The sequence below is a fragment of the Pelodiscus sinensis genome, chromosome 12 (assembly GCF_052426305.1).
Source record: "Pelodiscus sinensis isolate ZL-2025 chromosome 12, ASM5242630v1, whole genome shotgun sequence".
Classification (NCBI taxonomy): Eukaryota; Metazoa; Chordata; order Testudines; family Trionychidae; genus Pelodiscus; species Pelodiscus sinensis.
The window spans coordinates 358,121-383,932 of record NC_143063.1 but is presented as its reverse complement, the minus strand read 5'-3'; the positions used below and the strand labels follow the sequence as shown (position 1 = coordinate 383,932).

At 47.2% G+C, this 25,812-nt stretch overlaps 1 protein-coding gene across 1 annotated transcript in view; it reads left to right on the top strand.

Annotated features, from left to right (window-relative positions):
• The window catches only part of CALB2 (calbindin 2), a 65,202-nt gene extending 40,816 nt beyond the window's left edge, over window positions 1-24,386 (top strand). Inside the window, exons 4-11 of the mRNA XM_075940654.2 lie at window positions 6,078-6,158; window positions 13,717-13,773; window positions 16,026-16,103; window positions 19,016-19,071; window positions 20,363-20,402; window positions 20,501-20,554; window positions 21,498-21,569; window positions 23,829-24,386. Of these exons, the coding sequence (XP_075796769.1) occupies window positions 6,078-6,158; window positions 13,717-13,773; window positions 16,026-16,103; window positions 19,016-19,071; window positions 20,363-20,402; window positions 20,501-20,554; window positions 21,498-21,569; window positions 23,829-23,945 (555 nt within the window). The 3' untranslated portion in view covers window positions 23,946-24,386. The remainder of the gene's footprint in view (window positions 1-6,077; window positions 6,159-13,716; window positions 13,774-16,025; window positions 16,104-19,015; window positions 19,072-20,362; window positions 20,403-20,500; window positions 20,555-21,497; window positions 21,570-23,828) is intronic.
• The last annotated feature ends 1,426 nt before the right edge of the window (window positions 24,387-25,812 follow it).

The following is a 25,812-nucleotide window of genomic DNA, read 5'->3' as shown; positions in this document are numbered from 1 at the left end:
CCAGTAATATCCGTGCCCCAGATGGTCCCAGGCCTCATACACAGGTGGGGGGTCTTAGCACCCAATCCCATGTACCCCGAATGAGTTCTGTCCGGTTCCAAGAAACCAGCCACAGATCCCTGGTCAATTTACCCTCTGGACCTTACCCACAAATCACGCTGAGCCAGTTCTTTAGAATCTACCATCTAAAGGTTTATTACCACAAGAAAGAAAAGCATGAGAGTAAGGTTGTTAAAGTATCGTACATTACATGCATCGGATCTCCCAGTCCTCGATGCAGGCTCTAGCAGAGATGTTACAGCTGCTGGCTTAAAAGTCCTTGTTGCACATCCTAGGATCAGGATGGGTTCACAGGTCTTCCGGGCTCTTCGATCCCTGCATTGCTGCCTCTGGGATGAAGTGCTGAGCTGAGTACCAAGATGGAGTCAGCCACATGGCATCTTTATACCTCCTTCCTGGTCTCTTCTTGGCTGCAGCAGGTCTCCTGGCCAGCGGCCTATCACTGTGTTCCCTGCTGGTAGCCCATAGGTGTCGATCACCATTCCCGAGGTGTGTCCTTGGCCCCTTGAGTGCTATTGTCCCACAGGGCCTTGCTAATTAGCATGTCCATAGGCCGGGCTTTGCCCAATGCTCAACCACATTCAGAGAGACTTCCAGTCTCCATACAGGGTACAGATTCCTAACTACACACACAGACATTATACAGATATATGAAGAGCAGATACAGAATCAGAAGAAAGTAGCTTTTGTTTGACCCCTCACATGGCCCCCTTGGTACCACTTTTGGGGCAAACATCTCCCCATGGATGCAGCAGTGACCCGGCTGCTCCCCTCACAATCCAATAAAGTGACAGTATGTCTACACTTGCTCCCTATCTCAAGATAGGGAGGCAAATGTAGTGTGCCGAAATTGCTAATGAAGCACGGGATTTAAATATCCCGCACTTAATTAGCATAATCGCATCCAGCCACCATTTTGAAATTGCATTATTGCGAAATAAAACGCCCTGTGTAGCAGTGTTATTTCGAGAGAAAACCCCTCTCTCGAAATAACTGTTATTCCTTATACAATGAGGTTTAACAGTTATTTCGAGAGAAGGGTTTTCTCTCGAAATAACGCTGCTACACGAGGCATTTTATTTTGAAATAATGTGATTTCAAAATGGCGACTGGATGCGATTATGCTAATTAAGCACGGGATATTTAAATCCCGCGCTTCATTAGCAATTTCAGTACACTACATTTGCAACCCTATCTCAAGATAGGGAGCAAGTGTAGACATACCCAATGATATGACTGTGCTCAGGGTTAAATCATGGCTCTATTGAAGTCCGTGGGAGACCTGTCACTGGTTTCACAGGAAACAGGATGTCCCACCTGTGCTGGGGGATTAGATCCTAGCGTGGGCACTTGGATCCTCTTGCACTCTGGAGGTGAGGAGTGTGACTCCTGCCATATGTTGCATTCAGCTCTGTCTTGTCAAAGCAGCCTCCAGGACTTGGGTGTCCATTGGATTTCTATGGGATCTGACCACCTGATTCTGTTAAGCACCTTTGAAAATACCATTGTCCCTACTACATGGACAATAGTACAATCAAATAGCCATGACAAAAATATTTCCTGAACCCTTAGCAGCTAGTGTGTTTAGCTTGTGTCCAGCTGTGGAAGTTATTCCCTTTTAATTTCATTGTCTGCCTCTTTGCTTTCTTGGTATGGAAATGGATAAATAGGAACCTTCCTCTCTTCCAGTCATTATTTTATATTCACCCTCATTCACCTTCTCTCCTTTCTAAAGAAAAACATCTTAATTTTTTAAATTTATCTTCATATAGTCTCTCTAGGCTTCTAATAATTTCTGCTGCCTTTTCCTGGACTAATTTTATCTCTGCTATATTGGAGTGACCAGAACTGAACCCAGGAGACCCAGTTCTCACTGCTGCAGGAAATTATTAAATCCAAGAGCTTAAAGAGATGCAGATAAGCATTAGACAGGAACAATAAAAATGCTACTCTCTAAGGTGCCACAGGACTACTCATAATAAAAATGACACCACTGGAATAAGATTTGAGAAGGGTTATAAAGGGTTATATCAACTCTTTGGTCAAAGATTAAGCTGATTTTTCAAGGACAGTAGTATAAAATCATCCCTGAGATGAGGTATCAAAGTTGAATCCATTTTGCATTACTACTGCCATATTGTTTTAATAAGGCCCCAGATGGTGGTCTGCTGAGCACTTTTGTAAACTGGCTGGTCACTTGGAGTTGGCTTTTCTGTGTTTCCACCTGCTATATATATTACATTAATATAAGACTGAAATATATTTAGCACTAATATTTGACTGCTCAGATGAGTGTGAGCTGCATTCTAGATAGTGGGGAATCTCAATATTTTGCTCTGTCATGGCTGGTCGATATAATAGCAGGCTCTTGTACTGAAATTCGTAATTGCTATTTGACAGGGGAAATTGAGGCTCACACAGAGCAGCAGAGTGACTTGTGTGGTGTCACTCATCAGACCAGTGACAGAACTGGGAATATAACCAAGGTGTCCTAATTTCCAGTTCAGTGCTCTGCCTGCTGGGTAACACTGCCTCCCATAAAAGATGTTCAAATCTGCTAATGCTTCCTTCTTTAGTACAGGTGGTGGCAGCTCAGTGTATGTGGGGGTATGGTACCCCTGGCATGGGGAACTTTTCTGGCTTCTGTACTACCGCAGTGGAATCAGATAGTAAAAAGACCTAAGTCCTTTTTCCCCACTCCCTTTACCCAGAAGTCTGTCTGCCCTTAAGGACTCTTCGTCAATGCTCCGTGCAACAGAATGTTTGTTACCCATAATGAGGGTGGGCCCAGGGTTCCTGGGAGATTAAACCCTAGTCATTAATGCATCAAGATCACTTGATGATTCCCTGTTCTGTTCACTCCTTCTGGCTGGGGCACCTGGCACTGACCACTGTCAGAAGAAAGGACACTGGGCTACATCTGGCCATGCTTATGTTATGTTCTGTAGTCTTGTCATGGTCACTTAGTCCAAGTCTCTGCATTGGCCACACCTCTGACCCAGGGATCAGTGCAATAGCTTACACCCTGCACAATTTACTAAACAGCAACTGTGAGAAAAATAAGGGGAAATGGTACAAGGGTAACCTTCCTGGAGCCTAGGGATGGCACTCACAGCTGGCTCTGGGCCTGGCGACATCTTCATTGGGCTCTCTGCCCACAGCTCCCCAGTCGCTTACTGCTCTCTGCTCTGATGTTAGTCATGGCATGGCAGATGCCCAAAGTCCTGGCCTGGCCTTGTAGCTCCATGCTATAGCTCAGCTCTTCCTCCCAATCAGTGCAGCTAGTTTGCAGTGTTGTCTTCAAGTTGTCATTGTCAAGTCCAAGTTGAGTCTCAAGTCGCTACAGTTCAAGTCTCAAGTTGCGTCTCGAGTCTCTAAAGTCACTTTCGAGTCAATTCCCAAGTCGAGTCTCAAGTCTTAATTTAAAAAATGTCAAGTCACTTTTGTACAAGCCAGCAATATCGGCATTTTCGGACAATTTTTTCACCAAGTCGATTTAGCAAAATTAGCAAGTCTCAAGTCATAAACAATGAACCCAAGTCGAGTCTCAAGTCGAGTCACCTAAGCGACTTAAGTCGGACTCGAGTTCAGGTCGTGGGACTCAAGTCAACAACTCTGCTAGTTTGCACTGCCAGGACTTAGGTTGACTGCAATTCAGTTAAAGCTAGTCACTTCCATAATGAATGGAATGTGCCAGACTCCATTTGGCTTTCTGAGTGGAAGACTGTGACTGGCGAGTATAGCTACTGTATATACAAGGGACAGTGTGGCGTATAAGATCTTTTGCTCCCCAGTCTACATCCTTGCAGCTTTATAGTATCTGAGAACTTGTTAAGCCAAACTCTTCTCCATTGAAATCAGTAGAGTGACATCAGGTCTGAATTTGGTGTGACCTATAGAAAGAATGAATTGCTCTGGTGAGCTGCTGTCATGACAAAGCCATCTGTATAGCCAGGATGTTTTCAGTGGCTAGGACATGTTCCTTTCAGCTGTTACCTCTAAGTGAAAAAATCAAGAAAGTCAGTCACTCTATCTCCTGCAGGTCTGCTGCCCACTCTCCAGCTTTATCTGGAAGCTCCACTTTAATAGTTTCCTAATAAAAAGGAGGCTTATGCCGACCTGAGCTTTTGAAGAAATCTTTCCAGCTGTTTGCCTGCACGGGCCTTATTAAAAGTTGCCCAGCCCTTTCATTACAGTACTGACATATCTTGGGAGAAATGACTCAAAGTTTAGTAGACAGCTGTGAAAAGGGCAGCAAAAGGCAGGTGGACCAGGAGAACTGAATGATTGGAAAAACAGAGATTCCTCACAAATTTTTGGTCTCAGTTTTATCTACAAATTGTTAATCTTCTTTGAAACAATTGGCTTCGGAGCTAACTGCCTTGATTTTTAAAGGGGTAATGTTAGGTACTTTAAGGCTTGAAATGTAAGGTTTGGTGAAAAAGTTCCTAATTCCATTGTTGATATTGTTAATTGGGTTTCCTTTAAAAATGTCACTAAAATAGTGTTTTATCTGGATATAAACAGTTCCCTCCTGTGCTTGAAACCCCAACCTTGCAGCACCAGGTTTTTCTGCCTTAGGACTCAAGAAGCGAAATTGACAAGGAGCACACATGAACCTGTCTAGCTTGTTTTCCCCTGTCCAAATGGAAAGAAACTCAAGTTGTAAACAGTGTCTGTCAATGATGAAAGTGGATTTTTAGGACTCTTTTGCCTTCCCAGGTGACTTTGTTTTTGCCCCACTTTTTCTGGATAACCAAAAATTAAAGTGTAAAACAGACACTTTTACAAAAACTTTAGGTAGAACAAAGTATTTAGTGTGACTAGCCTTCCCCAGTTAGTTCTGTGTCAGCATTTAATCAGCTAACTTGATTCCAAGAGCTGGGTTCAGCAACATCAAGGATATTAATGCAACAAAGTAAAAAGGAGCCACAATACTTTCAGACTTCCTTATTAATGTAAAAAGTGTGTTGCATTACAGTGCAACAAACCTCATTCTAGGTTGTCAGCAAAATATAAGGCCAGGACCTGAACACAAAAGCATAGACCTCAGTCACTGGAGCTAATGGCTTCAGTTAACTCTATTACCTGGTACCAGCAGTAGGCTCTTATTCCCTAGTGAACTAGTCACTAGAGAGAAATGTAACAGGTACTCTGTTAATGATATTCCTTAGGCAGAGGACAAAAGATATAGAAGATTTGAAACGTAATTCCTTTCTCTAGGAATTATTGCAAACAATGGAGATGTGATTTGCTATGTTCTTTCCATGCTCAAAGAGCAACCATACTCTTTCAGTCTGGATGATTTATTTTAGGGTAAGCGAAACAACAAATTAAGAGTGAGAGAGAAAGAGAGAGAATGAACAATATATGTATAACATGAAAGCAGCAAGAATTACGAAGATGCTGTAAGAATGAAACCCAATCCCATTCTGCACCTCCTACACACCAGTGGGATGGGCTAAGCCAGTGGTCCCCAACCTTTTGAGGTTGTCGGGCGCCAGGGGGCGTGGCCGTTCGCCCGCCGGGTGCCAGGGGGTGGGGACACTTGCGCGCCCGGGGGCGCCCCCCCATAGCTGCGCGCCCGGGGGCAGCTCCCCCCCATAGCCGCATGCCCAGGGCCGGGGGCCCCCCTATAGCCAGGTGCCCGGGGGCAGCTCCCCCCCATAGCCGCATGCCCAGGGCCGGGGGCCCCCCCATAGCCAGGTGCCCGGGGCCCCCCCATAGGAACGCGCCCGGGGCCAGGGCCCCCCCATAGCCACGCGCAAGCGCCGCGCGCCCGGGGCCGGCGCTTCCCCCCCTCCTCCCTGCAAGCGCCGCGAGCCCGGGGCCGACGCTTCCCGCAAGTGCCGCGCCATGTGCCCGGGGCCAGGCCAGCCCCGAGCACCTGGCGGGCGCATGCAAATGGCGCCCGCGGGCACCGTGTTGGGGACCACGGGGCTAAGCATTCTCTGTATGTTGTGTGACTTGCCTTCTACTCTACTCACTGATGGCTTTGCTGTCTCCCCTACGCCCAGCTGGCTCAAATCCTGCCTACAGAGGAGAACTTCCTCTTGTGTTTCAGACAGCATGTTGGATCCAGCTCCGAATTCATGGAGGTAAGTAAAAAGCAGATTTTTTAAATTATTATTCTATCAGAAACAGTTCCTGAAGCCCTCCTTAGGTTAAATTTCCACTGAATTCAAGAGCTGAATTCGAGTTGCCAGGTGTCCAGTATTGGCAGCCTCTGTCCGGTAAAGAGAAATAAAAATAAATATTAAAATAAAATATTAAAAATAAATAAAAGTAAATAAAAATAGAAAATACTGAACATGTGAAATGTCTGGTATTTTCTGTTTTTCTTGTACGGAAGGCTGCTTGGGACATTCCTCCCCTGCAGCATCTGGTAGGGGTGGAGGCAGCGGCAAGCGATAGGATTTAAAGGCGCAGTGCCCCTTTTTTTCGGTGAGGGTTTTGGGAGGGAGGGGGGGTTGCACTAGCTCAACAACTTTGGTTCCGTTTGTTTTTCTTTTTTCCTCAAACAATTTTTTTTCCCTGCCACGTTCGGTATTTTTTCTGAAAGTATCTGGCAACCCTAAGCTGAATAAGGAATTTGGCCTGCAACTTCTTAAATCCCAATCAATTACGTAGAATGTTTCTCCTGCATTTTAGGAGCTTGGGGTGGGTGAAGAATGGGGCAGTCAAGCAGGGTAGAAGGAATATACTTGAACTGTTATCAGGGAGAAGGCAGTGGTTGTTCCTAAAGAATGCTGCCTAGTGAAATCTTTGTCCAGGCTCTCTGTCCAGCAGCCATGTTAGCTTCCTCTGAATGTTTTACCTGGAAGAGACAGAGCTTTATGTCAGCTGCAGTTCTGCTCTCCCACTCAGTGAGCACATTGTACAGCTATGGACTCAACATGCCAAATCTTGATGCCATTAAAGTCCATGGCAGTTTTGCCATAGATTTAAATAGGAGCCGTATTGGCCCTACACCTCAACATAGTAGTTTTGTTTGTCCTTTTTGTCGCCTGTGGTAAGCAGTTCACAAGTGGAGCTATAATGAGTGAATACAGAGAGAGACAGGGCCTGCCACAGAAAGCCTACGGCATAGGCTTTGTCTCCTATTGCACTTTATTAAGGGGACAAGTACCTGAACTAGATACATAATTTATGATGAGCACAAAGTGGACTGTGGGAACACCCCTGCTCTCTCAGATCAGTGCTGGCTGGTTACTAACCCCAAAGACCTAGAAACTCTGGTATACTTGCAATCTAGAAGCTTAACTGATCACACCTGCACAACACTGGTGTCCATGGAGCTCAAGCACTGTCTAATCTCCAAAGGCATGGCCCAAGTCACACTGTAAACCCTGGGATGGCATTTTTAAACCTAAGAATGGCCACACTGGAGCTGATCAAAGGTCCATCGAGCCCAGTGTACAGTCTTCCTACAGTGGCCAATGCCAGGTGCCCTCAGAGGGAATGAAAAGAACAGGGAACCATCAAGTGATCCCTCCCCTGTCGCCCATTCCCAGCTTCTGGCAAACAGAGGCCAGGGACACCATTCCTGCCCAGCCCGGCTAATAGCCACTGATGGGCCTAAGCTCCATGCATTTATCTAGTTCTTTTTTGAACCCTGTGAAAGTTCTGGTCTTCACAACATCCTCTGGCAAGAAGTTCCACAGGTTGATTGTGTGTTGCATGAAGTACTTCCTTTTGTTTGTTTTAAACCTGCTATCTACTCATTTCATTTGGTGACCTCTAGTTCTTATGTTATGGGAACAAGTAAATAACTTTTCCTTATTCACTTTCTCCACACCAGTCATGATTTTATAGACCTCTATCCAATCCCCCCGTAGACTCCTCTTTTCTAAGATGAAAAGCCCCAGTCTTTTTTAATCTTTCGTCATATGGCAGCTATTTCAAACCCCTAATCATTTTTGTTGCCCTTTTGGAGTTCTCTCTCCCCTCCTCCCCCCCTTTTTTTTAAACTCCCGAGTCCTAGCCAGGAATCTGGACTCAATACTCCAATGCTATCATGAGTGGGATGTGCTTCATTGTGGAAGGGGAGGAGGTCTCCTCTTGCATTGTGCTGCTGAAATTCACTTTGCAATAGAATGTTCTAAATTCCTGGGCACTTAAAATCAGTTAATTTACCTCTTTCAAGAATTTGAAGAGGAAGAACAGCGAGAGGGCTTTGAGCCATGGAAGGTGATTAATGGTTCTAGTCAGGGCTTGCCAACTCTCTTCAGTTGTTTTTCCTCTTAGTCTTGCTTCCCATCAGACATTATCTACCAGCTCTGAGTTAACTAAAATCTCCCTTCCTGAAATCCATTGTCTCTATTTTGCTGTTCCTATTTCTGCCGTTCGTTTGAATCGTGAACTCTATGATTTCATGATCACTTTCACCCAAGCTGCCTTCCACTTTCAAATTCTCAGCCGGTTCCTCCCTATTTGTTAAAATCCAATATGGAAAAGCTTCCCCCAGTAGGTCTCTCAAACTTCTGAAATTAAAAAAATGATCTCCAATGCAGTCCAAGAACTTATTGGTTAATCTGTGCCCTGCTGTGTTAGTTTCCCAATTTACATCTGGATAGTTGAAGTCCCCCATCACCCCCAAATCCTGTGCTTTGGATGATTTTGTTAGTTTAAAAAAAAAAGCCTCATCCACCTCTTTTGCCTGGGTAAGTGGCCTGTAGTAGATCCTTAGCATGACATCACTCTTGTTTTTTACCCCTTTTACCAGAACTACGGTTACTCCTAGTGAAATAGGAAGCCTAATCCGAACTACCTAGTCTGTGCCGCGTGTAGCCGCAGGGCATGGAGTCCGCACTAGCGGACATTTAAAAATGGCGACGCCCGGCAATATGCAAATGAAGCCCGGGAAATTCAAATCCCGGGCTTCATTTGCAACTCCGGTTGCCTACATTACCAACCTAGTTCAAACTAGGGTGGTAGTGTAGACATACCCTGTGATACCAACTGTGATGGGGTGAGGTCACAGAAGACCCTTCAGGGTGGTTTCCAGAGTCCTGACAAAGCTACTGCCACTCACCTTCCTACTCCCTGGGGCTTCTTACCACCTGGTCCTGCTGAGCCATCTCCGCTGTTCTTCCTTAGCCAATGTACCAAGCTGAGAGCAATGTTCCCCCTCCCCAAGAAATAGTACAGACACCAAATCTCTTCATATTTAAGGAAAGTGCAGTTTAGGGCCCAGCTTCCTAGGATACCACTCCCCAAATGGAATCAGTACCCCCAAATAAGTATTTGTATAAGTCCCCGTTAGCAATGAAAGGAGGAATGTACACACTGATTGCCCCTCCCCCCCAGATAACAATTATTTACACTGGGTTTGATAGAAAACAAAAGTGATCTTATTAAGTACAAGCAGTAGGATTGAAGTGATAAGTGAGACTAGGCAGAGCAAAGTAGATTAAAACAGAAAACGCTTAGCTAACTAACACTGCAACCTTAGTATTCAGTCTTATTACAACTTCACCCTAAAACTGATTCTTTTCCAGTTAAGCTTTCCAAACCAGGGCTGTTCCACACCCCGGGGTCTTTGATTTCTTCCCTCAGGTGTCCCAGCCAAAGACAAAACACTCCTTTCCTTTTGTTTTTAAAGATCCCCTATTTGCATAGGAAGTCACCTGGCCAGTCCCTACCAACCACTGCTAAGACTTAAGGACAAAAGGCTATTTGCATATGATTGCCCAGACTAGAGATGTAAACGACTAGTTGACTATTTGCTTCCCCCAACCCTTGCTGCCTCTATCAGAAAGAGGAGCGGGTACTTCAAAGCAGCAGTGCCATGTGGAGCCTGTGGCCGGAGCCTGAGGATAGACCCTGGACTTCAAGCAGCACTGCCGCTTTGAAACACTGTGTGCAGCCTGGGGTCAGCTGGGGTGTCTCCAAGCTGCACACAGCATTTCAAAGCACCAGAAACAGAAACAAAATGCAAACAAACAGTCAAGTAAACTCACTAAGTGCCAAAGGTGTACACGCTCCTGGCAGCCTGTTGAGCAGCGGGATCTCTTGCACTCCCTCTCAAACTCCCCTTTGCTCCTGTTAGCCTCCCACTGTGGTGACGGTGAGGAAATTTGAATCGAGGTACATCGACTCGCTAGCTGGAGTGGCATATCTTGATTCAACCTTCCTCTTTAGTGTAGACCTGGCCTTTGGACCAAGTATGCAAATGAGGTGAAGAAGCCTAATCCTCGTTAAAGATCTTATGGTATTTCTCAGGTCTATTCTAAAGGGGAAGAGCAAAGCAAGATATGCAACTCTAGCTTCATTAATTACATAGCTGGAGTTGACATACCTTGATTTCAGTTTCCCTGACATCCCCACAGTGAAAGGCCAAAGGGAGCAAATGCTCCCATCAGCTTCTCTTAGTCTTTGCAAGAGCAGGAGTATCGGCCCTCAATGGTGCACCCTTCAAGTTTGATTTAGGAGGTCTTAAATAGACCTGCCAAATAGAACACTGGAAGATTGATTGCAGCAGCGTCAGTCTTCTGTTGAGTGAAGATGTAGCCTCAGAAGAGTAAAGAAGTGAGCCCCAGTGTGTTGCCTAAATTGGAGCTTAGATACTTGTATTCTGTTTTTCTACATTTCACTCCCAGTATTATTTGGATGGTCTTTTTGGGGGCAAGGAGTACTTTCTTTCCTAAACTGTGCAGTGCTGTTTTGTGCCATCAAATGACTAGGGTTGCCAGATGATTTAACCAAAAATACCGAACACCCCACCCCCCCAAAAAAAAGAAAAATACTAGGGGAAAAAATCTGATGAGAAAAAAAAAGGGGAGACCAAAGTTGTTAACCAAAAAAAACCCCCCCAAGAGTTATTAAGCTTAAAAAAAAAAAAACCACCAGCATAGCCCTTTTAAGAAATGTCTTTGAGGCTCTTTGGACCTAACAGGCTGCCAGCAGCCATCTTTTCTTTCTGTTCCGGGCCACTCAGCTTCCCTGCAGAACCAGGTAAGCACCCAGTATTTTCGCCTCCTGGCTGGGAAAAAATCAGAAAATACTGGACATTTTAGGTGTCCAGTATTTTCTGAATTTTTTTTTACCGGACAGAAGCCGAAAATAACAGAGTGTCCAGGTCAATACCAGACACCTGGCAACCCTAGACGTGACAGCATTTTAGAGGAGGGTAAAATGACCCTATCTCCTTTATCTACTTCAGAGGAACATATTTAGGATTAGGAATTTAAAATTTAAAAAGCTCTTTGAGACAATAGGATAAAAGACCTTCTCGAAGTATAAAGTGACATGGCATCTCTGATGCAGAAAGATTCCAAAGTTCTTCATAAATATTATATGTACATGAAAGGTTTCAGCAGCTAGTGAAGCGTAGCAGCTGAACACTATGCGAGAAAATAAAACAATGACTGGAAAACAAGTGTTGTGATGGGAATCCCCCGATGCAGTCTGGGACTGAGAGAGTGTGCCGCCCCCTTAACTCTCAGCTTGGGCTGTCTCTCATAATGCCTTGTTACTGACAAGCAGCAAACCCCTCCAGGCACTGTGGTCACTCAGCACAGACACATGAGGAGCCTCACACCAAGCTAGATTGCATGGATGCCTCCAAAGTCACTCATGAATTACACAAAGGCACCAGCCAAATCTCCCCAGCACCTCGCACTGTCCCTCAGGAATATACTGTCTTGCACTGCTCAGGAGGATCAGTGCAAATTTATTAGTTGGTTCACCTCTTCCTCAATGGAATATGGACATACATTAGCCTTTATAAACCTAAGCAAATTGCCAGATGCTTCAGGCTAACTCATTGTCAAAGAGAAATAGATAAACAAGTTTATTGATTGCAAAAGATAGATTTTAAGTGATTATAAGTGATAGACAAAAAGTCAAAGTTAGTTACCAAAGGAAAAGAAAATGTCAGTGCACAGTTTAAATTCTCAACCCTATTAGATTGGGTAACAATGAGATTAAGCAGTTTTTCTAACCTCACGGGATATTACACAGGTATCAAGCTAGACATATGGGCTAGTTTCCTCTGTTGGAGTTTTCAGTCTTCTCGTTGTCCTGGTTGCTTGTAGCATAGGTAGGGGAAGGATAGGCAAAGCATATGTCCCTGTGTTCTGTTTTAAACCCTTCTTCCCATGTGCTTGGAGAACACAAATCCAGGCACGTCTGGGGGTTTTGCTGAGCTCCTACGACAGACTGAGCAAGTCCCCTGGTGTGACCTCATGAAGGCGAGTCATTGCATTGCAGCTCCTTTGCTGGACACTGCCTGTTGGTGGTTGTTTGACATCCCTCCATGCTATTGTCTCTGGGGAGCTAATATCTGGCTGATTCTCCATTTTACAGCCTGTTTTAGTGACAACCCTGCAACAGACTATCATAACTCCAAATGCACTAAAGAGACACATATTTAGATAGAACAGGTTTCAGCAGATCTAGGCTTTCCCCTAATATCTCACATGCTCTGCTTTACATGCAATGTCACAGCTATATATCAGTGAGGGTTACAGGACACTCTCTCAAGCTACAGAGCATCACAAGGACAACATGCAAATGTGATGCGGTTCCATGAAATAGGAGCCTCCCTGCTGCCATTTCATAGACAAGTGGAGTTATTGTTTAGTAAGCAGACACTATTAAATATTAAACTCAGCCCACTCTGCCAATAGCAAGTTTACTAATGAGCATGAAATCTAGCCATTCTTTCCCCTGATTGCACCCAGTTCTGGTAACCTAGTTCCTCTGATGATAAAACCAGTCCCCTGAGAGATAAGGCTTCAGAAAACTCAAGAGACCAACTCTCCCCATGCCAGATGGTAATGGAAATCCATGACAGGCAGTAGAATAGCACTGAGGGAGACATCTTTAACTGAAACACCGTGTGCGGGAGAAAATGTAGCATCTTCCCAGGAAGCAGGAAAATACTTTGCTCAATCAACTCAGGATTAATGGGAAGGTCTGAAGAGATAAATGGCCTTTGACTTGTTAGGTCCACACAAATGTCTGAGAAGAAGGGAGCCTGTAAACAGGCTTCTGATCTAAAGGGCTTGACTTCAGCTGGGGGCTCAGTTATCACGGGAAAGGATGCAGTTTATAGGAGCAGGCAAAATATGGCCCACAGGCTGGATCTGGCCCAACAAACCTTTGGATTTCACCCACCATGATACTCTGGGCTGCCAATGTCCTGTGGCCCAGCAGGACCCTCGGGCAGGCTCCCTGGCTGCTGTGCCCCCACATGCCACTCAAAGCAGCCAGCTGCTGGGGCCAGTGTGTGGGTCTCTGCACAGCACCTCCAGCACAATCCTCACAGCTCCCATTGGCTGGAAGCCTAGCAGCCTGCTCTAGTCCCCCACTGCCCTCCCCACCTACTCTGACTCACTTTTCCATGGTAGTGGGAAGCAGTGCCCTGAGGCCAGGGTGGGATGGAGGAAAGCAGGTTGTGGCAGCTGCTCTGTCTCCCACCACCAGCATAAATGTGGGAGGTGAGCTGCTGCCCCAACCCCAGCCTGTCCATAGGATAGTTGAAGCATCTGCTGCAGGGGCCCCCAAAGCACAGGGCCTGGGATGGTCATCCCAAACCATCTTATGGACGGGACAGCTCTGCTAGATCAAAGAACCCTCGTTCTCTATCCAAAATCGAGTGCATTTTCAGTGGAGGATCATTTGTACTAATGTGTGGCATTTCCATTGCAGGCCTGGCGGAAATATGACACTGATCGCAGTGGGTATATAGAAGCCAATGAACTCAAGGTGGGAGATAAATGGAGTGTCTTGGAGATATGACTTTAAAGGGCCATGCTGTTGGTGGGGGCTGTTCTTTGCCATCTCATAACTCTCTTGAGAATCATTCTCTAAGAAAAGCATTGTGTGTGCATGTCGACATCTCTTGAATGGCTTATGATTACTCGGTCTATGAGAAGCTAAGCTTTGATCCCTTCCGCTGTCCCTTTGCAGCTCTTGATCACTTCAGCCTGCATTGTGTTTCAGGGTATGCAGCTCCTCCTCTTCCTGCTATTGAAGCCAAATGGAAAAGTGTCATGGACACTGGCAGACACAGAGCTGGGCTCTGGATAGCTAGGTCTGGGGGCTGTGTAGCATTCAAGCATTTGGGAAGCTCTTACCGAAGCTACGGTACATTCAAATAGCTTGGGAAAATGAGCTGATAAAGGTCAGATGTCTGCAGCTATTCAGAAACAGCTAGAAATAAAACTCACCAGACACACCCAAGGTCAAATCCTGCCCAATTACTTCTCTGCAACTCCACTGAATTCAAGTGAGGTTGCACAAATGCAATAGAACAGTAGAATTTGCTCCAAGGACCACTCCTTTATGGCATTGTATTGTCTTAAGTGACCACTGCAAAGGACCCTCAAAGTTTCCATGGCGGTTTGGTGAAGTCTTCAGAAATGTCACTGTTGCTGAGTAGGCAACTGTTTCTGTCTTGCCCTGTGGGTGGTGGCCGAAGGCACATTTCACTGTAAAGTGTCTATGTTACTGTACATTATAAGACTGTTTGCAGGCTACATGTGTTAAAATTCCACTTCCTAGAATCTACTGACTTCTGGAGCACCAGCGGCTTCATTTCCAGAAAGCTTTGTTCCCTTCTGACCCATGGGAAGTGCTCAGCAGCTTCAGGAGCATTGAGGGCTCTCTGTACCATACAAAACTGAGCCTCCCAACACCAGAGCTACGTCTAGACTGGCATGACTTTCCACAAATGCTTTTAACGGAAAAGTTTTCCGTTAAAAGCATTTGTGGAAAAGAGCATCTAGATTGGCATGGACGCTTTTCCGCAAAAGCACTTTTTTGCGGAAAAGCATCCATGCCAATCTAGACGCAGTTTTGCGCAAAAAAGCCCCGATGGCCATTTTTGTGATCGGGGCTTTTTTGCGCAAAACAAATCTGAGCTGTCTACACTGGCCCTTTTGTGCAAAAGGACTTTTGCCAGAATGGGAGCAGCATAGTATTTCCGCATGAAGCACTGATTTCTTACATGAGATCGTCAGTGTTCTTGCGGAAATTCAAGCGGCCAGTGTAGACAGCTGGCAAGTTTTTCCGGAAAAGCAGCTGATTTTCCGGAAAAACTGGCTAGTCTAGATGCAGCCCAGCTGTGATGCAGAAATGACAAAGTCACTCAGGGCATCTTAGGGTATTATATGTGTACAACAGTGGAAGCTCCCCCTTCCTCCCAGGTTTGCCTTACTTAGTGGGTTGATGAAGTGCTCCTGATCTCAAAAACCTTGTGTCTTTCAGGAGGAAAAGGGCCTGAACCGGGTTATGCCAGCAGGCTTTGAGCAAGCCCCTGACCTCAGGTGGTGCAAATCAGCATGGCTGCAGTGAAGTCAGAGCTGTGTTGCAATTTACACTACCTGTGGGCCAGGTATTTCTCAAGGTGCATAGAGCAAAGCAGGGATCAAGCAATTCCCACTCTGGAATGGCATTTAGAGCTCTTCCAAGAAGGCTCCTTTGCAGGTGATTCAGAGTGAGAAATGCCTTAATCTCCTGGGTGATGCTGTGAGAGAACTGTTCCCTGTTGATTATAGAGACAAATTCAACCCCAGAGGAAGTAGGTTCAGCACCATTGATGTCAGTGTACATTGGGGCTAAGTTTGTCCTCAATAAGCAATCAGGAGGAGATGCCGGTGGCGTATTTAAGGACTAGGTACTCGTAGAGGAATTTGTGCTATGCATGGTGCTTCTTTAAGCCTGGCCCAGTGGTGGGGATGCCAAGGATCCCTGCCACTGCATCCCCTGGTATAGCCCACGGTAATATTTTCTTGCATTGCGGCTATAGCTCTTGGCTGGACAGGTGTGATGTGTCTCTTTGCAACCCTTGTACGCTATGGCTAGACTTCACAGCAGCAGATGTGCCTTTTCCCCCCCCCCCCCCATGAAGAAAAACAGGGGGCTCGGTTTTACTACAGCAGTGCAGGTAGAGTTGTGTCCTCGTAAGCAAGGCCTTGTCACTGTGACGAATCTTACGTGCTCCTCTTCTGTTGCAGGGGTTCCTTTCAGACCTCTTAAAGAAAGCGAACAGGCCCTATGATGAGCCCAAGCTGCAAGAATATACACAGACCATCGTAAGTGAGACCAGTCCCGGGGGGGAGGGAGTTCTGCTGTTGCCTCCTGGATGGAAACTAATCCCGCTCCATCCATCCAGGGCTCTTTCTGCTTCCTGGGGAAGCAATTGCAGCAGAGGGTGTGGGGACGAGGAGACAGTCTGCAGGAGACCAGCTGCCTGAAGAGGGGGACCAGCGAAAGGCTGAAAAGCCCGGGGCGTAGAGTGGAGGGAACACAGCTCCCCCCTCCACTGCTAAAATCAGAGGAAATGCTCCCTCATTCCCTTGCTTTGGGTAAACAGCTCCTCCCCACACACCCCTCCCCCTCTTCAGCTGGTGTAGAGAGAGCTCCTGTAGCCTCTGCTTCTTTAGCCAGGGTGGGGAATGTCTCTCTCACACTCTCCTCTCTCCCACCCCAGTGACTGAGTCCATGTGCTACAGTGCGACTCCTAGCTTGACTAGTTGTAGTAGCACCAAGAGGCCTGTTCAGGCTCTCCTTGAACTACGCTGGGGACACATGCCACAGAAAGACCATTCCTAGCCCAAAGAGCTTATGATGAACATAGCAGAGAAGGCTGGCTCCTGTAGCACTGAGATGGATGCTATCGTCTGCTTGGGCAATTCTGTTCCTCTAAGGACACCTACCCTTTACTCCCAAATGTCACAACCCCTAGTCACTACTACCATCTTCAGCCAAAAGTCTGGATTTGGATACACTTGTAAAGCTTGCAGAAGATGCCAAGGTGGGAGGGGTTGCAAGTGCTTTGGAGGCTAGGGTTATAAATTCAAAATGATCTGGACAAATTGGACAAATGGACTAAGGTAAAGAGGATGAAGTTCAATAAGGACAAATGCAAAGTCCTCCACATAGGGACGAACAATCAGTTTCACACATGCAGAATGGGAAGTGACTGTCTAGGAAGGATACTGTAGAAAGGAATATGAGGGTCATAATGGATGACAAGCTAAACATGAGTCAACAGTATGACACTTGCAAAAAAAGCAAACATGATTCTGGGATGCATTAACGGGAGTGTTGTAAGCAAGGCGTAGGAAGTAATTCTTCGGCACTATTCTGTGCTGATTGGGCCTCAGCTGGAGTACTGTGCCCAGTTCTGAGTGACACATTTCAGGAAAGATGTGGACAAATTGGAGATGGTCCAGAAAAGAGCTACAGAAGTGATTTAAGGTCTAGAAAGCATGGCCTGTGAGATAAGATTAAAAGAACTGGGTTTATTTAGCCTGCAAAAAAGATGACAGAGAGGACAGAACAGCTTTCAAGTGCGTAAAAGGTTGTTATAAGGAGGAGGGATGAAAATGATTTTTCTTAACCCCTGAGGAAAAGACAAGAAGCAGTGGGCTTAAATTGCACCCAAGGAGCTTTAGGTTGGACCCTGGGTGGTGGATGAATCTAGGGTTGGGGGAGGCAAGCCCTCAGCCTCGCCCTTTCTGCCTGTGACCCTGCCCCTGCCACCCATGGCAGCCAAGCCCCCCCCAGAGGGGCAGCCCTCCCAGCCCAAGCATGGGTGGCCTGCAGCCTTCCCCAGGCCTCATGGAGCATGGGTGATCTGTAGACCCTCCACCTCCTAGCACAGGCAGCCCATGGTCCAGCCCCCTGGAGCACTTGCTATCAAGTGCCCACCCCCCTGGAGCAAACATGGCCCACGGCCCCTGTCTTCTGCACACACCCCCATATGCCCAGCCTCCCCAGCCCCAGACACAAGGAGGACTGGTAAGACAGGGCTTCCCCTGCCTCTTGTCCCATCCCCACCCATTTCTGTCAGGGTATTAGGCACTGGAATAAGTTGCTTAAGGAGGCTGTAGGATCTCCACCATTAGAGATGGTTAAGAGCAGGTTAGATGGTTAGTCTTGCCAGGAGTGCAGGGGGCCAGGCCAGATGACTTCTCAAGGTCCCTTCTAGGCCTGTGATTTCCAGAGCCTATCAGAAGTGCTGCTCTACCTGACGCAGCAGCGTAGCAGGGCAGCTCTGCTTCCCCAGCCCCATGCTGCTCCTGGAATAGCCAGCATGCCTGCTATGGACTCAAGGAGGACAGGGGTCTCCACACACTGCTCCTATCTGCAAGCACCCCCCATTGGCCGGGAACAGAGAACTGTGACCAGTGGGTGCTGCGGGGGAGTGTCTGTAGAGAGGGGCAACGCGTAGAGCCACATGCTTCTCCAAGGGCCCCATTCTGTAAGCGGTGTGGGGCTGGGGCCACCTGAGATAGGTGCTGCCCCCTCAATGGGCAGGTTCTGAATGGCTCTGCAGCACTAAGACCGGAAATAGCCACAAGTATAGCAGGCTGGACCACCAGCCTGTAGCCTCCCAGATGCAGCCCCACATATGCTCTACTGCACCCCACACCCCTGCCCTGAGCCCCCTTCCAGAACCAGCAACCCCTACCCCCTCCTACATCTGATATGGAGCCTGCTTGCCTGCGTGCCCGCCCAGCTGGAGCATGGAGGGGCTGGAAGGAGCTGGTGTCAGTCTTTGGACAAGGGTCCAGGGTGGGGAAATCAGGCCACTACAGGGTGGGTGGGGGCTGAGTGGATTTCCCCCCCACACCCACCCAGAGAGGCTGAAGTCAGCCACTTCTCCCCAGGAGCAGCTGAGCTGAGAGCAGCTCCTCCAGGGTCCAGCAGCAGCTTCTGCACTTCGTACCCAGTGATGGCAGAGCTCTGTGACTGCTGCTTACTGGACACATCCAGGTTCCCTCTTTGAACAAACTTTCCAGTAAAAAGTCAGACACCTGGCAACCCTTCCTCCTCTCTGACTGAATTAAACAGGCTGCATTTCCCAATCCCCAGCAGATAGCTGACATTGTGTTAGCTGACCCCCTGCTTTGCCCAAGACCAAGGTGCAGTCCTGATTGGGGATGCTGGTGGAGGGATGAGATGTTCACTAACAGTCTGCTGGTTTGTGTCCCATCAGCTGCGGATGTTTGATCTGAATGGGGACGGGAAGCTGGGCCTGTCGGAGATGTCCCGGTAAGGGTCCTCTTCCCCCGCTTGTCACTTGGGCTTCCTCATCTTAGCCCCACAAAGAAAACTATGGATCTCCCTCCAATCAAAGCCCTATTCCTCCCTGATGAATTTCAGTTTCATCTGCATGCAGCCAGGTATCCTCTGCACTTGTTCTACAAAACACCCAAGTCCTGCCCCAAAGCCATTAAAAAAAAAGGGCTTCAGGGCAGGCCCTACTGCTCTTAGAGTCCAGGAGCCTGTCATCCATCCCATTTGCACCACTGGAACACCATGGAATTACCTCTCATTCGCACCAGTGCATGAGAAGAAGCAGGTACACTAGAAAATGCTATGCCCAGCTTCAGAAAAAAGCTTTCCATGAGGCCTAGTACCTTTGCCCTTATGGCCTCTGTAAAGAAACACCTGGGCTACGTCTAGACTACATCCCTTTTTCGTAAATTAGACGTATCGCAATTGCTAATGAAGCGGGGATTTAAATCTCCCCCACTTCACTAGCATAAACATGGCTGCTGCTTTTTTCCCGCACGGAGCTTTGTCGGAAAAAAGCGCCAGTCTAGACGCTGATCTTGCAGAAAATAAAGCCTTTTCCGAAAGATCCCTCATCCCTCTATGAAATAAGGCTTTATTTTCCGCAAGATCACCGTCTAGACTGGCGCTTTTTTCCGACAAAGCTCCGTGCGGGAAAAAAGCGGCAGCCATTTTTATGCTAATAAAGCGGGGGAGATTTAAATCCCCGCTTCATTAGCAATTGTGATACGTCTAATTTACATCCCTTTTACGAAAAAGGGATGTAGGCTAGACGTAGCCCTCCAGTCATGGGCAGTGAGGATTCTTGCTCTAGGCTGGCAGACTGTAGCACAAACTGCTTCATTCCCAATCCTGCCAATACACCTCAATCCCAACCTGTAGCACTCATTGCTGTCCCATACCTGGCCAAACTCTCTAATCAGACCAAATCAGGTTGCAGGCAGCCACTGGAGTCTCGGCTGTGACCAACATTTCAATTGCAACACCTTTTATCTCTGAATAGAAGACTATGCCCTGTGGGAAAGAACTGAGTGGCAAAACATGGTGGCTTCCATTTCAGAAGTTGGTGGGTGCAGTCTGTAGACACATCTTTACAGTTTCACTAATTAGCTTGAATGCAGTATGTCCACAGAAGAACAAGCAAAGTCAGCCTCTCCCGGCACAGCATCTGTGCAGAGCTCTGAAGATGATACATCCCTATGGCAATGTGTGGTGGGTTCGTGTCTCCTCTCAGCTCCCTATTTACCCTTGTACAATCTCTTTGCAGACTCTTGCCTGTGCAGGAGAACTTCCTACTTAAATTTCAGGTATAAAAGATTGTGCTTTCTTTTTCCATTTGATTATATGCCCCTCATCCCTTCCTTTGTGCATGGCTCATTTCTTTCTTTTTCCTGTCATTGCTCAGGGAATGAAACTAGCCACTGATGAATTCAATGCTATTTTTGCATTTTATGACAAGGTAAGAGGCTTGTGTGGATAGGGTGGTGGAGTAGGGGAAGCACAAGGGAATTTGAAATCCCATGAGCTTGAGCCAGAAAGAACTCTTGAGAGGATTATTCTAGGAGGGGTGGGTGAGATTCTGTGGCCTGCATTGTGCAGGGGGTCAGACTAGATGATCAGAATGGTCCCTTCTGACCTTAACGTCTCTGAGTCTTGCTAGCATTTTATTTCCCCTAGTCTCTTGAGCCTGCAGTGATTGGCAAAGGCACTTTGGCATTCTTTCTCATTCACCCTCAAATCTATATCCTCTATAATCACCAACACAGAATTAAAGACCCTCTAGCCAGAGCCTCTGCTAGTTTAAATCTACTGGGCTCCATTGAGTTGCAGTGTCATTGTGCTAATTAATACTAGCTGGGGCTCTGGCCCTCAGCATGTAGCCAACCACTCTGCTCATGGAGGGGGTGTGAAGAGCCTCTGTTTCATTGTGAACAGGGGCCTTGTCCTGTAAAGGGCAGCCCAGCACACTCAAAGAGTCTGTGAATGCAGGGATCTGCTAGCCACCTGACCAAGGGATATGTGGATTTAGAGACAGAATAGGAAAGAGGAATTAAATCCTACTTTTCTGGAGCATTCTTGCTGCTGGCCTTCAGCCTGTGTTTAAGGCAGGAATCTCCTTTCACTTACACCAGTGGAGCACCCTTGATTTCAATGGAGTCATGTCAATGGAATTGGGACAGGCCACCTACTCAGAGCCTTTACGGTACCTGCGGTGGGCTGACTCAGACCCTTACCCCAGTAGGAGTGGCAGTGAAACCAATTCCCTACTGCTGGCTTCTGGACTAAAGGGAGTGCTGTTCCCTGCTGGGCAGGGTGTCCTGAGGCAGGGGATAACTGTAGGGCCTTTGGGTTGTACGAAGCATGTCCTGAAGTGTATCTGTTTTCCTGCTTCTGTTAACCAGGATGGTAATGGCTTCATTGATGAGAATGAGCTGGATGCACTTTTGAAAGACCTATATGAGAAGAACAAGAAGGTGAGCTCACAAGGAACAGGGGGGAACAAACCTATGAGCTGCTCCTGTTAAAGTCAATGGGCAAATCCACTAGAGCAGGTTTGCTCCCTCAGTCTGCCATAGGGGCTCTTGTGTCCTTTGTGACTCGTCTTTGTTTTATGCAGGTATCCCAGGGACATCCTTTGTTTGCTAGCAGCCAGCATGGGGGAATCCTCTTGGGGCCAGTTGGCTACAGCCCATGTAGTACACAAAGGCTGCCCTGGAGAAACTGGTCCAAAAGTTGCCATGCTGGAGTCCCAACTAGTCCTGACACAGAGTCAAGTCCTGCAGGGTGCTGGAGCACTTGATCAAAGGGGGCTGTGAGCTGCCCAGTGGTCTGCAATGTCTGCCCTGAGGCATGTAGGGACAATGGAGGCCAGGCCCTTGTATCCCTGTTACCGTGCAAGCTGCTGCTAAAGTACAGTAGACTGAAGGAAGCTGTTTCTTTCTGCCAGCAAGCAGGTTTATTACGCCACTCAGAAAGCTGGGGCACATGTTTTTAAGGACCCAGATGTGGTGCCTGATGGTGACCCAGCCATGGAGCCATTGTACTGGGCAGTGATGCAGCTGACCTATTGGCAAGTCAGAACCGGGGTGCTTACCTGCAGGCTATTCAGTGGACAAACTTTGCCCCTGTGCAGAGGCCTGAAGCAGGCCTGTACTCAGGAATTTCTGTGAGGGGGTGTTGTTGTAAATGTGGACCACAAAGATGTGGATGCACCACTCATGGTCCACCAGGTAAGTGGGGAAATAAGCCCCAGCCTTCCCCCGGCTGGTCAGAGGGAGGGCCAGGCAGCGCACCGCTCCTGCCTTCCTCTGGCCAGCCAGAGAATGCTTACTTGGGAGAACATGGGGGGTGCGTTTGCACTCTTTGCAACCCCCATCCCTCATGTACAGGCCTGTGAAGTCCCATATTTGCTCTGTTCTGAAGAGCTCCGTGCTTCTGGCTCTGTGCTGGGACAAGGGCCATTCTAGCCGAGCAGTTATTGCCAGAGTACAATCAGCCACACCCGCTGTTGAGCAACTCCAAGAGGCACTTTGGGAAAGAGTGGAAAGTGCAGTGTGTTTGTAGGCCAACGTCAGAGATTGGCCTGATTTCCCCATCTTGCTCCAGCTTAACCTGGAGAAACTACATTGATCTCAGAGGTGTTGCAGCAGCATACCATGCTGAGGCTATGTCTAGACTATGCAGTGGTATCCCAGAAAAACTCTGCCGTGTCCAGGGAACGCATCTGCTCTTCCAACATTTTTTTGCGGAAGAGCAGGCACGCTCTTTCGGAAGTCCTGTCTTCCTCTTTTCACGAGGAAGAAGGGCTCTTCCGAAAGAGATTTTTCCTGAAATTTGGCCCAGTGTAGACTGGCCAAATTTTGGTAAAGTCTCTCCCCAAAAAACAATCGGAAAAAGGTACGCAAATTGCGAGTGACATTTGCATACCTTTTTCTGAAAAAATAGTGGCAGTCAAGACACAGCCTGACTTTAGAATCTCTAGGCCAGGAAGGAAGCAGCTCACATCTGGTTTGAGGCACAGCCACTGTCTATTTCCCCTTGCTAGCTGAGTCGCATTAGCCCTCCACCCAGAGTCCGCTCCCTTCTTCTCCAGGTCTCCCCACTTCCAAGCTTCCTCCCACGGGGAATTCCAACTCTTTCCCTTTTTTTTCCTCACTTGGGAGATGTGCCACAAGCAACCTTTAAACTCCCTCTCTTCCCAACATGCTACCCACCTACAGCTCCCATGCTCCCTGTGGTTTTTAATCCCCCAAATCCTTCTGTTCTGGGAAGAGTAGCCAGGTGCCTAGTCTTCAAAAAGGGCACCAGATTGTGTTCAATCTGATCTACTGATCGGACATCCGAAGTCTGGTTGCTGCAGAGGAATAAGGCAGGGGGGTACTGTCTCTTCACCTGCTCCATCCCCTACTCAACCAGGGACAGCTCCTAACTACATTGGGCAGCTGCAGCTCCCAGCCCCGGTTCAGCAGGTGAGTCCTTCCTGACCCGGGTGGCTGGAGTGGGAGAGGAAAAGCAGTGAGGAGGGGGGAAGAGGAGGGCAGGGGAATAAATGAGGCAGAGGTGGGGCCTTGGGAGAGGAAAGGGAGGGCTGGGAAGAGTTTAACATTTCTAATGGGGTTTAAATATTATCAAGTTGGCAACCCTACCTGGGAGGTCTCTGAACCCTATTCATCCCATGACACACTTTGAAATCTAATCCTGCATATGATGTTCTTTTTGGTTACCATTGCCAGGAAATGAACATCCAGCACCTCACCAACTACAGAAAAAGCATCATGAACCTCTCTGATGGGGGGAAGCTATACCGCAAGGAACTGGAAATTGTACTCTGCAATGAGCCCCCCATGTAAAGAGGCACCACAACTTCCTCCAAGACCTTCCCCACCCTGCTGCCTTCCACAAAGATGACTAGAGAGGAGACGTGTGAGTGGATGAGGAGGGAGAGCACCTGGATGGGTCCCGGACTAGTCAACTCCAGTCCCCCACAGATAGACGTGCTGATCTGCTTGTAACCTAGGTCACGGAGTCTTTGCCCACAGTAGGGAGAGGGGCAGTGATGCATGATCTTATCCCCCCAGTGGCTCTGTGATTTAGGCTAAGTGTTCCATAGGGTAATAGTCCAGTTCCCTACCTGGGTACAGCCTTTGTCTCGAGTTGGCATAGTTTGTTTCCTGTACATTCCTGAATCTGGAGTGAATAACTTTCTTGCCTTTTTGTTTGTTTTTTGTTCTTTTCAAGTTATGTCTTACTGTTTACCAAAGAACAGTTTACAAATAAACGTAAGTACTGCTGACAGGTGCACTTGTATCTCTTTTTCCCGGGACAAGGAAGGCCATCTCGGCAATCTGGAAAAATTAGCACCACCAGTGGGTGCTAAGTGCTCCCTTCGAAGTCTCTCCACAAGGGTCACAGCAATAGAAGGTGCTGGGTACTTAGTAGAACTGTTTGGAAAGTGGTGGAGGGGCGCCACAGAAAATGGAGGGAATTTGGGATGGGGAGGGGGAAAGAGGTGGGTATGTTTTCAAAAAAAAAGTTGTTGTGCATTGTGGAAGTTGTAATTCAGATGCCTCATGATCTGATTCTCATTTATAGGCTTGTACTCCCTGCTATTACTACCCCTCCCATGGTGCATCACTGTCTTCTCTTGGAAAGGATCGGTGGTATATCATGGCAGTCGATTGACTTGGTGCATGATGGGAAGTGTAATCTGACTACAGAGACCAGCCTATGGAACAGAATGTGAAGATGAGGCCCTGAAACTACAACTCCCATGAGGCACCATGGCCTCAATTCTGAAATGAAGGGGTATTCCGTTTATAAACTGGAGGGGTGAAAACTGAAAATTAGAATTATCCTGCAAATGCAGATTTCATTTATTTATTTTTCTGAAAAGTAAGTCAGATGCCTAAATCTTTCTTCAAGACAGTTTCAGTGTAAAACATTTCATTGGTCACAGTGTTGAGTCCTTAAAATTCCAGCCCTGAGTTCTTTTAAAAATCTGATTCCAAAGGGGAATATTTTGTTGTTGTTTAACCATCCAAAATTTTCATATTTGTGACCAGGTTTGAATACTGGTCAGTATTTCTATGGTCCTGCAGCAGCTAGGGGGTTGGCATGTCGCACTGATAATATCGTAAAACTCTGGGTCTAGTCTGAAAAGAAGTTATATAAGAATGATACCTTTTTATTCATCACATTTTCGCCCTGGGCCTTGCATGTTTGTCGTCATATACCTGTCTGAGGGGGACATAACACCAGGGGCCAAATTTTCTACAGATAGTCCCACTGAGATCAGTTAATATGCCCTGAGAGAATTTAACCCTACAACTATGATTTGGTAGCATCTGATACTCAATTAGCACAGGTATTGTATGAGCAAACGCAAGGGAGAACTGGGGGCTCAGTGGTTTTCTCTCCACTACATCTACTTGAGTTAGCAGATACAAATAAGTTCTCTTTTTGTTTCTGCTGCTAGCCCTACCATATCAGCACAGTGCAGAGAGTGAGCTGCATAGCTTATTCTTCAGTGCACACCATAAACAGAACTGTTCTAAGTGCTAATCACTGATGCCCGTGCAAAGTAAACCCAGGCACAGTGGGTTGCACAAATTTAACAGTGAGCTTATTTGAAGACAACAAGGTTGCACAGGTATGAGGGGATTTAATTTGGCCTTAGGAATGTTTTTACTGACAAAGATGCATGACAAAGAAAGATTC